Source organism: Glandiceps talaboti, chromosome 2, assembly GCF_964340395.1.
Source record: "Glandiceps talaboti chromosome 2, keGlaTala1.1, whole genome shotgun sequence".
NCBI classification, from domain to species: domain Eukaryota; kingdom Metazoa; phylum Hemichordata; class Enteropneusta; family Spengelidae; genus Glandiceps; species Glandiceps talaboti.
Window position 1 is genome coordinate 574,512 of NC_135550.1, and position 19,849 is coordinate 594,360.

A 19,849-nucleotide genomic window follows, 5' to 3' on the forward strand; every position below is an offset into this window, starting at 1 on the left:
TGTGCAAACAGCCATAATAATCAGATGCATATAAGTAAACTGACCAATCACTTGCAGTATCAGAAATTCACAAAATACAAGGTACGGAGTTCACACTATATGAAATATAGCTGCTATAAAGATTATAATAACTTGATTCTAACTATCTGTAAAATTTCATCTCTTTTTGGATTGTTCAAAGACTGTGAATACTGAATTGGCGTAGAACATTACCATATCAGTACTTTTGAGCACCACTATGAAATAGTTGCACACTACAGATAAATATTTCATTATTGATAAAACTACAAGTTTAAGGGCTGATTAAATCTATAGTTTGAGAATTCATATATTTTACAAGGCTTGACACAAATCTAAGAAGTAGAAGCAGTCTCTCAAGCACTACATGCATCCAAATATAAAGCTCATCACAACACAGCAGTGTGTTCAAATTTAGTACTCAAAAATTCAGGAAGACATATGGGTCAGGCACAAAATGTTCACACATTACGACACTCTACTTCAAGAATAAAACTTTCAAAAATGCACTTATAAACAAGTCTGAATATTCTGTAACCTAACACACACTTCAAAATGCATAGAATATTGTAAACAAACAACCTAGTAGCATAATGTTCCAGGTATTGCTCAGAACTTGAGTCGCCGAGCCCAGTGTAGGAATCGCTGGGTGGTATGAAGAGGAAGACTGTTTGGTTTTGGTCTACTAACCTGTTGTCTGTCTAAGGCTCGTCTTGCACTATCGTAGGTGTTTTGTAGTAACATGGCTACTGTCATTGGTCCTACACCACCAGGTACTGGAGTGATGTGAGATGCGACTTCTTTCACTTCAGGAAAATCAACATCTCCTACCATACGCTGTCCACTCTTCTTTGTAGTATCTGTAATCAGGCAAATTTCAATTGATTACGAAATCACTGCTCACTACTTTTGGAATTACAGATTCTTGACCAAAAAGACACATTTTAGCCCTAATTTGCATATTACTGGCATAATCATATCATGAACACATCTTAATCTACTAACCCCAAAGAACATTCCCACCAAATTTCACACCAATCTGTCCAATAGTTTTTGAGTCCGTTTTTGCCACCACCACCACCACCACTACACCACCAGTACTACTACTATAACCACCACTACTAATACTACTACTACTACCACCACTACTACTACTACTACTATTACTTAACTACTACTATCATTACTACTACTACTACTACTACTACCACCACTACTACTCCACCACCACTACTACTACTATTACTTAACTACTACTACTAAGACGACTACTACTACTACCACCACCACCAATACTAATAATACTACTACTACTACCACCACCACCACCACTACCACTACTACCACCACTACTACCACCACCACTACTACTACTACTACTACTACAACTACTACTACTACCACAACCACCACCACTACTGCTACTACTACTACTACTACCACCACCACCACCACCACCACCATTACTACTACCAAAACCACCACCACTACTGCTACTACTACAACTACTACTACTACTACTACTACCACCACCACTACTATTACTACTACCACAACCACCACCACTACTGCTACTACTACTACTACCACCACTACTATTACTACTACCACAACCACCACCACCACCACTACTGCTGCTACTACTACTACTACCACCACCACTACTATTACTACTACCACAACCACCACCACTACTACTACTATTACTACTACTACTACTACTACCACCACCACTACTACTACCACCACTACTATTACTACAACCACCACCACTACTACTGCTACTACTGGCATAAGATCACTGAAGAAATTCAAACATGGTTTAAGAACAATACACATATTCCATATTTACTGCTTCTTTCTTACCTGGTACAAAGCCAATACCACAGTCAATGACCACAGCTCCAGGTTTCACCCAATTTTTCTTCACCCACAATGGTTTACCAGCTGCCACTATCAAGATGTCTGCTTTGGAGGTCTGTAGAGGGCAGTAGTCATATTGTTAACAAATTGGTTAAGTTCGTATGGTCAAATTCTGTTTTGGAAAATAAATAGTTTACAGTGTAGCAAAATTTCCTCATCCATGCAGAACCCATTGTACATTAGTAGCATATAAAATCAGTAGATGCTCACTCTCAGACAAATAGATTATTCAATTACCAGTAATCATATTACTGAACTTGGATTCTTTCCAAGCAGCTAGTTTTTAAAAATAGCGCCAATGGAGTTGTAGCACAACTGTATAGTTTTTAAAATTCTTTATCCACCTGCTGATCCATACTAGGTATAGGTGTTCATTTGCTGAATGATTATCCAGTTGACTATCCAGCCCAGTTGTTATCTTTGCAATATACTTGATCATTTGACTGTTGCTATGGGCGTGGTCACGTTCCTAGGCACATTTACATACATTTTTTGAATATTTATTCATGTCTATTAATCTCTGTTGTTATCTTTCCAATATACGTGATCATTTGGCTATTGCTATAGGCATGGTCTTGTTGCTAGGCACATTTGCATACACATTTTGAATGTTTATTCATTTGTCTATTAATCCGTTATCTTTGCAATATACGTGATTATTTGGCTGTTGCTATGGGCATGGTCTTGTTGCTAGGCACATTTGCACACACATTTTGAATGTTTACGCACCTACCAGATGATGTTATTTTAGCAAAATTTACCAGCATTTGGTTGTTGCTAAGGGTGTGATCATGGTTGCTAGGGCCAATCATATCAAAATGTTTTGTACAAAATCTGCAATATATCACTTCTAGCAAAATCTCACCAAATTTCAAATTTTACATCTAATTTGCATATCATGGATGAAATCATTATATGCTTAATATTTCTTCATCTATACATCCAAAGATGTATACCCATTAAATTTCAGCCCAATCTGCTCACTAGTTTTGGAAGAGTGTTTACCAAAAAGACACATTAGTCCTAATTTGCATATTACTGATGGAAACAGACACAGACACACAGGCACACACACACAGAGAGACACACAGACACACAGACACACAGACACACAGACACACAGACACACACACACACACCAGGGTTCATACACTTAAAGCAAAACAAAATTCCAGGACTTTCCAGGTTTTTTTCATCAGTTTTCCAGGGGGGGGTATTCATATTGATTTTGGCCATTTTCCAGGGGTGTTGAGCACCAAAGTATATTTTTTGAATGACATCTATTTGTCTGATGTGGACGAGTAGAAATTAACAAGGGTTCCCATAATATGTCACAAAACATTTTAAAGACAATCGACACTAAGCAAGACGTTGGTTTCAAAACCACGTTTACATGCTAAAATTAATGGAAAAACCTCTATCTTATCTCCCAAGTAGTCGTTTTGTCAAGCTGATGCATAGTCTTGCTGCTAGACGTTCGGGCTTTCTTTCGATACTATAAGCGAACGAAGTATGCAGTGAGGGCTTGCCCGAACAGTCTAGCAAATGTCATTTTCAGACCGGACATTCCATTGAGATTACATTAAGCAATGGGTTGGGACATGTATGCATATATATACTATAATATATTCAATCTCTGCATGCAGGTGTTGACAAACACACTTATGTCATTACTATGTCTTATCGGTTTATGGTAATTGTGAGTTTGATGAGTGTGTAGACATTGTCATTCACACATTTCAGTTAACGCATTGGTGGTTATTTTTACAAGCCCCTCCTTCAGATGAATATGCATGAAAAATTAGCTATTGTCCTCTGTTTGTGCTTGTCGCTAATGCGGTTCTCTGATTGGCAGTTATTTATATCCTGATGACATTTGCTAGACCTTGGATGTTCCATCCTCGATAGCGATGTTCGGTCGTGTGTCGTATTGTATCAGAAGAACATTCGAGGTCTAGCAGATAGACTAGCTGATGCATTGGTCATGTAAGATTTGAGTCACAGCAGCCGTCAGTCTAATTCAGACATATCCAGAAAAAAAATAAAATTAAAAACTAGTGTTTGTTCTCATTATTGTACGGTTTGATGTGACTAGATTTAGAGGACACCAAAATAATTTTTTCTTCAAAATTCTGAATAAAAACATCATTTACGTAACAAAAATTTGCACTATGAATAATTGAATACGTTCATCCCTTGCGTCTCGATGTTTATGTATTGCGGAACATCGCGATTTCTCAACTCAACTTGACCATTTAGGAATGTTCTTGTACTGTACTGACAAACATAAAAAAGTAGTTTATTCTTTTAGAACATGTAAAACAAATACCCATTTATAGACGACATAGAAGTCAAAACCATACTTCCACAACCCAGAAATTCAACTGCACTAGTATTTAAAGTGCCATTCGTGAGCTTGTAGTATATTGACTAGTCCGCCAAACTTGTAACAATTTCTAATCGTGGTTGGCACCCATTCAACTACGCATAGGCACAGTCTGTGGGCAAAGTGTCTCGTGGAACGATCAGTTGACTGTCTGGGTATAATCAGCATGATTCACCGTGGTGGCAAACTTTGAATATATTTTCGCCATTTCACATTTACGAGACTCAGTGTAGTGAATCATATGAATGGGTGGCTCAAGCAGATATGTCGATCATCAATATTAATCGATAATGATCATTTTCCAGGGTTTTCCAGGGGTAGGGAACATTTTTCCAGGGTTTTCCAGGGAGGGTTGAAATTCCAGGGTTTTCCAGGACCGTGCCAACCCTCTCACACACACACACACACACACACACACACACACACACACACACACACACTTACAGATCAAATGATTTTGAACTTTGATATGATACAACATATCTTTTGATATACTAAAGTAAAAGAGAGTACAACAAATTGTTTACTATCCACTTTTATTTCATCAATCTGTTCTTACAATTGAAACTTTCCACTCAGAGTCAAAAAATTACTTGGAAGCAAATTTTTGATTCGCAACCAAGTAATTTTTTACTCTGTGATTAGAGATTTTCATTTGTAACTATGAACCCAGAGACTATGAATATTCATTCTCGCATAATCTGTTCCTATAGACTATAGTGGTCTGAGACTGAATGTATTCATAGAAATACAGATCCATAGATTGTAGATAACATGGGTGAATGAATCATTAAAACTACATTATCTGCAATCTCTAAGAGATCACAGTCCTCTCCTTCCTCACTGTACGATTCACTAAATTCTGAATCACATAATCCAAAGTAGGATTCATTGTCTGTGTCAACAGCTAATGTAGCTTTCCCATCCTTAGCGAACGTAGACCCACAAATTCATCATAGTAGAAAGTTCGATGGGTATAATAAACGAGGTCAGAATACTGGTTTAATAATATTTTTCATAAGTTTTCCATCTTCAAAACGTTCTATGCTTGTGAAAATAGCGTCCTCCTGTCTGGTTTCACCATAATGTATTTTCTTCAACAAGTGGATTTCGTGTCGAGCATTTAACCAGCCGACACAGGTATCACTTTCAAATCGAAAACCTCCCCGTAGATGCGAATTTGCATCGCCATCTTCGCTGCTCAGCCTTATGAAGTCTAACACCACAAACAGATCTGTGCGATTTAGGATAAGAACTGAATACTAATTACTAGATGACAAATGACTTAGTTTCAACCAAATGGGTGGACGTAATGTGTCACTGTGTCAAGTCTATTACTATATATGTGTTCCAAGGTCGTGGTACTTACAGCCTTAACAGGTCAATCACACAGAAATCCAGCGACACGACAGCCTTGTTTTCATTAACAGTTACACAAACATAAAGTTTATAGGTCGATTCAGCCATAAATGATGTGCTGGAAAGGGTTGGGTTTTGTGTGCTGATTAGGTATGAGAAAATGTATTCTTTTCTAGTTTGGAATAGGAATGTTCGAATTTTCGTCTAGGTCACACTACACAAAAATATTTAAATGAATAAAACTGTCGGAATGACATCGCAAAAATACATTTGATTATTTTTGAAAAATATCAGTCAGTCAATATATGCCTGAATTAAATAAGGTCCCACTCCAGACATGCATTACAAATTAAATCTATATGTATGTATGTACATTTAGGACATCCAACAGGATATGTTCATATTCGGGTGTCAAAAAACGAATCACATCATTGATCTACATAATAGTATACTACTACGGTACTACTACTACTACTACTACTACTAGTAGTAGCAGTAGCAGTAGTAGTAGTAGTAGTAGTAGTAGTAGTAGTAGTAGTAGTTGTTGTTGTTGTTGTTGTTGTTGTTGTTGTTGTTGTTGTTGTTACAGTGAAAGAATATGATGCTAGTTTACATGTTGATAAGTATGGGTACGGGTGACGTAAGGTCATCATTCATCGTACATGTGCTCGAAAATCGATATCTATGGTTTTCAATTTAAGTTGTTATGTCTATGATTTGCTTCTTTTAAGGGGGGAGGTTGTCAAATTCAAAAAAGTTGATAGATTTTTCTTATACTTTGCATACTTAAACATTGATATCTGAATATGTAAAAAATGCAGAGAAAATACTATGTCACCACCTTTGTTTTCAGGATAATGACTGTTTCTTGTATGTAGTATATATATTTTTGGGTCAAAATAAGTAGATTTACAACAATTAACTACAACATGATTTTTGACAGTTAAAAATTATCCCCAGAACACCAAACACACTTATGTATTTAGGTGCAATGTATAGTAAGTAGGTCCAGACATATTTTTTTAAATTTATATTCATTATTTCATAAAATATTATGTTATTTTATCCCCAGCTGGTTTACTATTTTTAAAGAAAAACATAAGAAAATAGCAAAAATGGATAAAAGTCTGTGTATGTGTACATTGTATTATTCCAGCTACTTATCAATGGCAAAAACATATGGGGTCACCACGTCCGTTTAAATTCTAGAACTGAAATTGTCACCCCACATCCCATCTAAACTTTGACATTTTCGACAGAAATATCTTAATTCTTATGAAATTTGGTTGAATTTTGACAAAAATTAAAATGAGCTTGTTTGACTTTGCATCTATGTATAATGTACCAATACCCCTTCATAAATAGGCAACAAAAATCATTGTGTATATGCTAACTTGAAAATGCCAGTAAAAAATGTGACCCCCCAACCCCATCAAAAATTCAACATTTTGGAACAAAAATCGCATGAAATTGTACAATATTGGAACACACAGGCACCAAGGGATATATCTATCAGTTCATATGTATGCTAAATGTACTGAACTAATCATATATGGAGTTTATTTCTTTCTCCAAACGCCAAAGCGCTCATAATATTCACAATTGTAACCCCCCACCCCTTCAAAATTTCAACATTTTGGCTAAAAATCACATGAAATTGTACAAAATTGGAACACACAGGCACCAAGGGATATTTTTACCAATACATATGTATGATAAATCGACTGAACTATTCATGTGCAGAGTTTATTTATTTACCAAAAAACCAAAGTGGTCATAACATTCAAAATTATAACCCCACCCCCACCCCATCCAAATTTCAACATTTTGGGGCAAAATTCACATTAAAATGCAAAATATTGGGACACATAGGCACTAAGGGATGTTTGTCAGTACAAAATTATGAATGGTAAATCAACACATTAGGGGCTAGGTCAATAGTTCACTGTAGGATAAACAGCTAAAAACTTTTAGTTAAACCCCCCCCCCCCCCCCCCCCCCAACTTAATTGGCCAAAATTGAAAATGTACATGCAATCAAATCAATATGTAGTAATGCTATGAATACAAAGCCAGTAAGTAGTTAGGAAAAATACAGTAAAACTCCAATTATCCGAACTCCGATTATCCGAATTGTTCGGTCATCCGAACCGCTGTCATGTCTCCCAAAATTTTCTATTGTTCCTTCGACCCATTGTTTTCATCACCACGCAAACACGGGCGATTCTGTGATCACTGTAACAACGCATTGCCTGCTGTCTTTTGTCTTTCGTCGGCTTATCTTGTGTGTTTCCTTTATACATGAGTTAACATACATACAATTGTTACAATTCAATTCCAGTGTCTAATTTACTTCAAAACAATACAGAGTGTGAAGTGACTAAGTGTACATGAATGGTCAGATCGACATGTGGGCCGAAGTGTGAATTAAAGTGTGAATAACAACTTGATCTGAAAGGTCTTTTTCATGTAAGTTAGAACAATTGATTGCAAGAAAAATGATAAAAATGAAACGTTCCGCAGAAAAGCCGCTGATCGGCGGCAAAGTCATCACAACATAAAATGTAGGTGTCCTTTCATGTCGGAACGACAAATACTCTCACGATGGCCACCAGTTACGAACCCAAGCTGTGAAATTTCTTTTCAACACACACTATAAATTCAGGCGATTTTGCGAAAAATGCTCACTCGAAAACCAAACACTGATTGAACACAACTCTACGAAACTGCTCTTCTCACCGATTCTACAATACTATATCCCATAAGCCTATGTCATCATGTCAAAACGCAAGCGCACTGTACTTGACCTCGACACCAAACTGTCAATCATCAACCGACTAGAACGAGGAGAGACAGCCACAAGGTTAGCCACCGAGTACGGAGTAGACAAGTCAACGATCACAGATATCAAGAAGACAAAGGCAAAATTGCAGGACTTTGCAGCTAAATGGACACAGACAAGGGGCTTCAGCGCAAGATAATGAAAACTGCAAAAGATGACAACTTAGACATGTTTTCCAAGTGTTTACTGTGGATGGAAGCTCAAGCTGATATCGAACCCACGCAATTGTTGTTGGTGCGATCATTACACAAGAAAGTTGTACAGAAAAGATACAACAACAAGAAGCAGCGTTCCCTCAAGTCTTTCTTTCAGAAGGTGGGGAAATGGTGAGTGTACTGTAATCTGTGTGTGAACATTTCAACAAGTTAAATCGAACAGACTTTTGATACGCAGCTGACCTCATTGAACTCTGCTACGAACATTTGTGTGCTGTAACGACGATATGCGAACCCTTTATGTCACATTTCCAATATTTTTGCTTTATTTTCTTCGTCGATGTACATGTACAGTAATAAACTTTATTTCATTTTAAAACTTTGTGGCTATTTCTAATTTTATTGATCGTGTGAGGTGTGTATGTTGTGTGCATGTGGGTTTTGGTGTAGACATGGATGTACATTGTATGGTTTCAAAACGTCACGCCCCATATCCGAACTGTCCGCATATCCGAACAAAATCGATGTCCCCCCTTGAGTTCGGATAATTGGAGTTTTACTGTAGTTCCATTTCTCAATTTGGGGAAATTCTTTAAAAGAAATAATTGCATGTTTAGGGATACAAACAGACCCATTAAAAGTACAATCGTTTCTGTAGGATGAGAGCTAGCTAGACAACTAAAAAAAATACCCCAAAAGTAAAAGAATTTAGATTTTCATCCTACATTGAAATATATATTGATCTCACACCTTATATCTCCATTGTTGAAACAGTTAAATGTTGATTGCATATAATGAAATTGCTAGTGTTTATTGCTGAGTGTGGTCACTATGAAAAATAGGAAATAACTCATCAAATTGAACTATAAATAATACTATATCATTAGCTGTTGATCCACTCAACTCGGCATCCAGTATATGTACCTCTAGCTCTGCATATGTGGCACTGCACTGTGAGGAACCAAAAGCTACAATGTATGCTACTAGATGTATTTATTGATTTTGGGTACAAAAATACATTGTACATGTAGAACCCCTCATTGAAACTTTATAGTAATGTTACCATGGATACTTCTTTTATGGGGAGACAATGTAAATAGTGTTTATAGTAAAACTTGTATAATTTGTTGCAATTTGAACTGTATGCTTTACTATAAACACTCGACTCAGGCGAATCAGTGTGACTACCAGTATAGTTGACGAGACATAAAAAAATAAATCTTTTTTTGGTCGAATACATCGGAAAAACATACTATATTCATTAAAATTCATTGGCAGGATGTTATTATACCGATACAGGGATGTATAATGTCTGGGGGTTCTATCGGGAATGAATACATGTGTCGGAAACTCTAGTCCTGCTTGCAGACTGTGCACGCTTGGAAGGGACGACTTATGCCGTATGCAAGCAGGACTACTAGACCCCTAGCGAAACCAAACAAGTGCACACCATCGTGGGAGAGCAGAATAAGTTTTGGAAGCCTTTTACAAAAGAGTACTGTTATCAATTTGTTATATGGTGTTTTTAAGGCCGGTAAATGACGATGTCATCGTGGTTGCATGATCAATTTTACTGGCGTTCAGGGACTGAAGTTTCTTCACCGACGCGATGTGACCACTGATTACTAAGAAAGTAACGACGGAAAACATATAAAATGCTAATGATGTTTCAACTAAAAATAGCGCAAATATTGTGTTGCCGCACAACTTCATGTTCAGGGCAATGATAGATATATAATTTTTTGAAGATTTAAAGTTGTAACCAAAACAAAATTTTCATACCTAATTTCCATCATCATAATCCAGCCATCCTATGTTGGAAGTGTACAAGACAAGTATAGCAACATCCTAATCAAACTTTAAAGGGATGTGTCTACAAGGTTTTGTACTTCTTTATTTTTTTTAATCAATTTGGAACCAAGTCATACCAATGTAACATGTTTAACTTTCTTGGTTGTCTTATTGTAATATTTTAAACACAAGCTACATTCAGTTTATATGGGTAGGTGATGAAACAGCTGTCTTACAACATATTACATAATCCAGTCATAAACCAAACTGGCCATGCTACAGGCTTTACCACCAGAGGAAATAGTAAAGTAAACATTATAGTTAATTAACAATGTACTGTTCTCACTGTGTCAGCTATTAATGAGGACAAATCTACACATTCTCAACAAAGTTAAGCTCAATCTACTGGGTAATTTCAGAGTTGAAGATTTTTGAGGAAAAGCAATGATATAGAATAACACTTCTAGAAACATCTCACCAAGTTTCAAACTCATTCACTTAGTACTTTTTGAGATATAAGTTTTTGACCAAAATTCACATTTTTACACCTTAATTCCATATCACTAATGGAATCATGGTATGCGTAACATATCTTCGTCCATACATCCCTAAATACATTTCCATTAAATTTCAGCCCAATCTGCTCAGTGGTTTTGGAATTATAGATTTTCAACCAAAGAGACACATTTTTAGCCCTAATTTGCATATCACTGATGGAATCATCACGTCATGAACAAATCTTACTTTACACCCCCTTAAGAATGTTCCCACCAAATTTTGCACCAATCTGCCCAGTAGTTTGTGAGTTTAAGTTTTTTGACCAAAAATCACATTTTTTGACCCAAATCACACACCTGTGATGGGATCATTTTGATTTGAACAATTTCCCAACTAGACACCCAAGGTAATGGACCCACCAAATATTGTGGCAATCGGTTGACTTTAAGTTGTTTACACACACACACACACACACACACACACAGACAGACAGACAGACAGACAGACAGACAGACAGACGCCGGGCGATCCCTATAGCACTACTGAACCTCAGTTCAGTCGTGCTAATAAAATGGCAAATTTGCTTCGCAATACATCTTCAGTGTGCGAGGGAAGTTTTTGAAAAACTTTGCGTAGTTTTTTATGTTTTGCTTCTATATGGTACCTGAGAGTTGATTGTTTACGTACATTTGAATAATGTTTTTGTTCAAGTCTAAAATTTATAAAACAGCTCCTCTTTAAATCATGCATGGTAGTAAAGCTAATTTTCTTCGCAAGGACTTCTGAAACTCAATTATACGAGATTACCTTCCATTCACCCCCTAAATCTCCAAGAGTACATACAGTGCTTGAAAAACATTTAACACTTCACTTCACTTCCGGGTTTGTTTCGCGTTCGAATGTTGACAAGAGCGTGAGTTTCAGTCTGCGCCAAAAGTTGTGTCATTGACGTAATTCGAATTTGACACCTCCTACCTTAAGAAAAAATATGAAAGTAAGATTTTCCATGGCTACTTCAGTATTGAACGCTAAGTTCCCCCTCTGTCTCTTCCCTTTAGTTTAATAGTTCAGATGTTGCAAGTGTCGTCACAGTACAATCTTTAACCTTTCAAAATCTAGGGAAGTCGTCTATATAAAGCAGAAAGTTTTGTCAAGATAACTGTCCTACTTGAAAATATATACTCGCTTTATTTCATTTTCTTTTGATTTTCATTACCATCCACACAGAGACAAAGCGGTTTCATTTTCTTTCAAAAAAGGACCTGTGCTCACTGAAAACCTACCGTGGTGCCGTATTGTCTCCGACTATGATTTTTGTTTTTTGTAAAAAAAATCCGAACATGTTGAAGAGAACTATGGCTAGACATGTGTGACAGTGAGTTTTTAGACATGGGAGCATGCGTGACACGTTGAGTGCACTGTGTTGTGTCCGTATGAACCAGTGCAGTAATTTTCCAGGTAGACACAACAATGACAACGAAAATTGCAACATTAGTGTTGCCTCTTTTTACGTTCATTGCGACAGGGTACATTTATGTGTCAAAAAAAAAAAACAATCGACCCCTCCCCTAAACGAAGGAATTACATTTGGTACGGCTCCTTATGCCTTCATGCAGGCAAATTCGCTCAATCAAATCATCTTTTCTTCCAGATGTTGGCAGGCCATGGTCTTTTAAATAGCTTTTGAGTTCTGATGCCTTCCATCTTTTGAGAGTTTTAAATGTTACGCTGGGTTTTGATCGTTCGTCAGACACTATACTATTGCCCATTGTTGATAAACTAATGCAAAAAGTATGTCCCCCAAGCAGTAGATCACGCACAACTCTCGCATTGTGCAAGATCTCGGCCGCCATTTAAGAATATGGTTTATTGGTCATAAGGACCGATAAGTTGTTGTAATTCTGAAAAACTGTCAGTCCGAACGGAAATCTGTTGGTCTCGGAGCAAAGGACCGGCGTTAATTTCGCAAACTTATCAAAAACACGTCACTCCTCTCATATCCTTATCAAAAAGATGTCCCTCCTCCCATATACTTCTCTCAATAAATTGAAAGAAGAATCTATCATTTTGAAATACAATTTCATGGATAAAGTAAGTCAACAATGTTATAACTTAAACATTATTTTTACAAAAATGAATTCAATATTTCTACAATCATTTTACTTGACATGACCTCTCTAAAGACAACTTACCACATCAGCTATATTTTTGGTGTGACTATGACATGTAGTAACTGTAGCATGGTTCCATAGTAACAGATCTGACATTGGGGCACCAACTATCTTACTACGGCCAATAACCACTGCATCCTTGCCGTCAACATCAACACCTGTTGATGAAACTCAAGTCAGTGGTGATACCAAAATGTAGCTCTATCGCTAAGATTAAGATGTAATAATAGTATAGTTTACATACCATAGATTAATATGTAATAGTAGTTTACATACCATAGATTAATATGTAATAGTATAGTTTACATACCATAGATTAATATGTAACAGTAGTTTATATACCATAGATTAATATGTAACAGTATAGTTTACATACCATAGATTAATATGTAATAGTAGTTTACATACCATAGATTAATATGTAATAGTATAGTTTACATACCATAGATTAATATGTAATAGTATAGTTTATATACTATAAATTAATATGTAACAGTATAGTTTACATACCATAGATTAATATGTAATAGTATAGTTTACATACCATAGATTAATATGTAATAGTATAGTTTATATACCATAGATTAATATGTAACAGTATAGTTTACATACCATAGATTAATATGTAATAGTAGTTTACATACCATAGATTAATATGTAATAGTATAGTTTACATACCATAGATTAATATGTAATAGTATAGTTTATATACCATAAATTAATATGTAACAGTATAGTTTACATACCATAGATTAATATGTAATAGTATAGTTTACATACCATAGATTAATATGTAATAGTATAGTTTATATACCATAAATTAATATGTAACAGTATAGTTTACATACCATAGATTAATATGTAATAGTAGTTTACATACCATAGATTAATATGTAATAGTATAGTTTACATACCATAGATTAATATGTAATAGTATAGTTTATATACCATAAATTAATATGTAACAGTATAGTTTACATACCATAGATTAATATGTAATAGTATAGTTTACATACCATAGATTAATATGTAATAGTATAGTTTATATACCATAAATTAATATGTAACAGTATAGTTTACATACCATAGATTAATATGTAATAGTATAGTTTATATACCATAAATTAATATGTAACAGTATAGTTTACATACCATAGATTAATATGTAATAGTATAGTTTATATACCATAAATTAATATGTAACAGTATAGTTTACATACCATAGATTAATATGTAATAGTATAGTTTACATACCATAGATTAATATGTAACAGTATAGTTTACATACCATAGATTAATATGTAATAGTATAGTTTACATACCATAGATTAATATGTAATAGTATAGTGTACATACCATAGATTAATATGTAACAGTATAGTTTACATACCATAGATTAATATGTAATAGTATAGTTTACATACCATAGATTAATATGTAACAGTATAGTTTACATACCATAGATTAATATGTAATAGTATAGTTTACATACCATAAATTAATATGTAACAGTATAGTTTATATACCATAGATTAATATGTAATACTAATAGTATAGTTTATATACCATAAATTAATATGTAACAGTAGTTTACATACCATAGATTAATACGTAATAGTATAGTTTACATACCATAGATTAATATGTAACAGTATAGTTTATATACCATAAATTAATATGTAACAGTATAGTTTACATACCATAGATTAATATGTAATAGTATAGTTTACATACCATAGATTAATATGTAACAGTATAGTTTACATACCATAGATTAATATGTAATAGTATAGTTTATATACCATAAATTAATATGTAACAGTATAGTTTACATACCATAGATTAATATGTAATAGTATAGTTTACATACCATAGAATAATATGTAATAGTATAATTTACATACCATGGATTAATATGTAATAGTATAGTTTACATACCATAGATTAATATGTAATAGTATAGTTTACATACCATAGATTAACATGTAATAGTATAGTTTATATACCATAAACTAATATGTAACAGTATAGTTTACATACCATAGATTAATATGTAATAGTATAGTTTACATACCATAGATTAATATGTAATAGTATAGTTTACATACCATAGATTAATATGTAGTAGTATAGTTTACATACCATAGATTAATATGTAACAGTATAATTTACATACCATAGATTAATATGTAACAGTATAGTTTACATACCATAGATTAATATGTAATAGTAGTTTACATACCATAGATTAATATGTAATAGTATAGTTTACATACCATAGATTAACATGTAATAGTATAGTTTATATACCATAAACTAATATGTAACAGTATAGTTTACATACCATAGATTAATATGTAATAGTATAGTTTACATACCATAGATTAATATGTAATAGTATAGTTTACATACCATAGATTAATATGTAGTAGTATAGTTTACATACCATAGATTAATATGTAACAGTATAATTTACATACCATAGATTAATATGTAACAGTATAGTTTACATACCATAGATTAATATGTAATAGTAGTTTACATACCATAGATTACTATGTAACAGTATAGTTTACATACCATAGATTAATATGTAACAGTATAATTTACATACCATAGATTAATATGTAATAGTATAATTTACATACCATAGATTAATATGTAACAGTATAGTTTACATACCATAGATTAATATGTAATAGTAGTTTATATACCATAGATTAATATGTAACAGTAGTTTACATACCATAGATTAATATGTAACAGTATAGTTTACATACCATAGATTAATATGTAACAGTATAGTTTACATACCATAGATTAATACGTAATAGTATAGTTTACATACCATAGATTAATATGTAATAGTATAGTTTACATACCATAGATTAATATGTAACAGTATAGTTTACATACCATAGATTAATATGTAACAGTATAATTTACATACCATAGATTAATATGTAGTAGTATAATTTACATACCATAGATTAATATGTAACAGTATAATTTACATACCATAGATTAATATGTAACAGTAGTTTACATACCATAGATTAATATGTAATAGTATAATTTACATACCATAGATTAATATGTAATAGTATAATTTACATACCATAGATTAATATGTAACAGTATAGTCTACATACCATAGATTAATATGTAACAGTATAGTTTACATACCATAGATTAATATGTAACAGTAGTTTATATACCATAGATTAATATGTAGTAGTATAGTTTACATAGATTAATATGTAATAGTATAGTTTATATACCATAGATTAATATGTAGTAGTATAGTTTACATACCATAAATTAATATGTAATAGTATAGTTTACATACCATAGATTAATATGTAACAGTAGTTTACATACCATAGATTAATATGTAGTAGTATAGTTTACATACCATAGATTAATATGTAATAGTATAGTTTATATACCATAGATTAATATGTAGTAGTATAGTTTACATACCATAGATTAATATGTAATAGTATAGTTTATATACCATAGATTAATATGTAATAGTATAGTTTACATACCACAGATTAATATGTAACAGTATAGTTTACATACCATAGATTAATATGTAATAGTATAGTTTACATACCGTAGATTAATATGTAATAGTATAGTTTACATACCATAGATTACTATGTAACAGTATAGTCTACATACCATAGATTAATATGTAATAGTATAATTTACATACCATAGATTAATATGTAATAGTATAGTTTACATACCATAGATTAATATGTAACAGTATAGTTTACATACCATAGATTAATATGTAACAGTATAATTTACATACCATAGATTAATATGTAGTAGTATAATTTACATACCATAGATTAATATGTAACAGTATAATTTACATACCATAGATTAATATGTAACAGTAGTTTACATACCATAGATTAATATGTAATAGTATAATTTACATACCATAGATTAATATGTAATAGTATAATTTACATACCATAGATTAATATGTAACAGTATAGTCTACATACCATAGATTAATATGTAACAGTATAGTTTACATACCATAGATTAATATGTAACAGTAGTTTATATACCATAGATTAATATGTAGTAGTATAGTTTACATACCATAAATTAATATGTAATAGTATAGTTTACATACCATAGATTAATATGTAACAGTAGTTTACATACCATAGATTAATATGTAGTAGTATAGTTTACATACCATAGATTAATATGTAATAGTATAGTTTATATACCATAGATTAATATGTAGTAGTATAGTTTACATACCATAGATTAATATGTAATAGTATAGTTTACATACCATAGATTAATATGTAACAGTAGTTTACATACCATAGATTAATATGTAATAGTATAGTTTATATACCATAGATTAATATGTAGTAGTATAGTTTACATACCATAGATTAATATGTAATAGTATAGTTTATATACCATAGATTAATATGTAATAGTATAGTTTACATACCATAGATTAATATGTAACAGTATAGTTTACATACCATAGATTAATATGTAATAGTATAGTTTACATACCATAAATTAATATGTAATAGTATAGTTTACATACCATCGATTAATATGTAACAGTAGTTTACATACCATAGATTAATATGTAGTAGTATAGTTTACATACCATAGATTAATATGTAACAGTAGTTTACATACCATAGATTAATATGTAATAGTATAGTTTACATACCATAGATTAATATGTAACAGTATAATTTACATACCATAGATTAATATGTAACAGTATAATTTACATACCATAGATTAATATGTAATAGTATAGTTTAAATACCATAGATTAATATGTAACAGTATAGTTTACATACCATAGATTAATATGTAACAGTATAATTTACATACCATAGATTAATATGTAATAGTAGTTTACATACCATAGATTAATATGTAATAGTATAGTTTACATACCATAGATTAATATGAAACAGTAGTTTACATACCATAGATTAATATGTAACAGTATAGTCTACATACCATAGATTAATATGTAATAGTATAGTTTACATACCATAGATTAATATGTAATAGTATAATTTACATACCATAGATTAATATGTAATAGTATAGTTTATATACCATAGATTAATATGTAATAGTATAAATTAATATGTAATAGCATAGTTTACATACCATAGATTAATATGTAATAGTATAGTATATTTCATTCATTTGGAAATTTGGGGGCAACATTACCCACATATTCACATCAGGCATAATTGACAAGTGTCTGTTCAGATTTTTACTAAAATTTCATTCATATATCTCTGTTTGTGTTTTCATTGTCTTGCTTACCTGCCCTTCTAATCAATTCCAAACAACCTCTGGGTGTACAGGGAATGAAACATTTCTTTATTTCTCCTCTTGCTAATTTACCAGCATTTTCTTCATTCAGACTATAATGTAAAGAAGTTGAATTTGAAACTAAAACACTGTGGCAACTTTAAAGCTGGTATGATTGTTGATGGATTAATAAAGCAAAGAGAACAATAGAAAAATATATGCATTATAGTTATTTTATACAATCAATTTGAAATCAAGACATGTTCCAACATGACATAGACTATTCTGAACCACCTCTATTGTGTTATAACCCATAATAATTCATTGAAACAAAGTAATTGTATGTTACAGTAGGATCCAATTTTCTATCGTTGATTCTACTGAATGGCATTCTACTATATACTAAGGCAAAAATAATAAAACTACTGACAATGGTGTTGTAGCACATCTGTATTTGGCTGTTGCTATGAGCGTGGTGTTGTTGCGTGACATAAGTGCTTACATTTTTATGAAACTTTATTCATGTGCCTACCCATGCCTGTTATCATTGAAAAATACACCACGCTTTGGCTGTTATATCATAGTAAGGTGGAAGAAATAACAGCTCTGGTTTGCGAGAATGAATAGCCCCCTCTGGGCGATGCCCGTTGGGGGTTAATTAGTAAAACTCAAATTCAACAATATTTATGTTGTTGCTAAGTTACAGACTTCATGGAAACACTGCAAAGATATCAAATCTTCAAGAATGCAAAAGTTATTCTCACCCATCAACATCTTTCAATGGTGACACTGCATTGATAACTGTATCTGTATCAATTTTGTTATCGGTATCCAATGGCAACTGTACTATCATACCATGGAAGGAGTCATCTTTGTTGATTTCTTCTACCTGGGCTAGTAACTACAAGAAACCACATTTGTGGGAGGAAATCTTTTATCAGAGCAGATGACAAATTCCATACAGCAGAGAGGACTGGACTGTCATTTATTCAAAACTATATATACTATATTAATTGTATCTTCAGGATTGACTATAGAACTGGTGCTAGTTTCAAGATACACTGCACATCTCCTCATATGATGCCATGTATTCTGTACATCATACATGGCGAGTGGTTGGTGGTTTGTCCATGTTATTCAGGGAGATGGTCATCACCAGATTATACCCTGGGTTTACTGGTAAAACATGTCTCTGTCATTGATGGCTTTTAGTCTTTTGTTCTATAAAATCACTCACAACAAGTCATTGAGAATGACATAGTCCCCGCTATGATTGGGTTTTAAGGAATTATCACTACTCTGATCATGCAACAACACTTGTGAACCTAAATCAAACAGACTTAGATATGTTGTGTCTGCTTGTTGGACAT

At 32.8% G+C, this 19,849-nt stretch overlaps 1 protein-coding gene across 1 annotated transcript in view; it reads right to left on the reverse strand.

Moving 5' to 3' along the window:
• Positions 1-19,849, reverse strand: part of LOC144447870 (C-1-tetrahydrofolate synthase, cytoplasmic-like) — a 91,747-nt gene that overhangs the window by 59,317 nt on the left and 12,581 nt on the right. The window contains exons 5-9 of the mRNA XM_078137996.1: positions 19,244-19,380; positions 18,492-18,592; positions 13,164-13,300; positions 1,885-1,996; positions 709-878 (exon numbers count right to left, since the gene is read on the reverse strand). Coding sequence (XP_077994122.1) covers positions 709-878; positions 1,885-1,996; positions 13,164-13,300; positions 18,492-18,592; positions 19,244-19,380 — 657 coding nt within the window. The remainder of the gene's footprint in view (positions 1-708; positions 879-1,884; positions 1,997-13,163; positions 13,301-18,491; positions 18,593-19,243; positions 19,381-19,849) is intronic.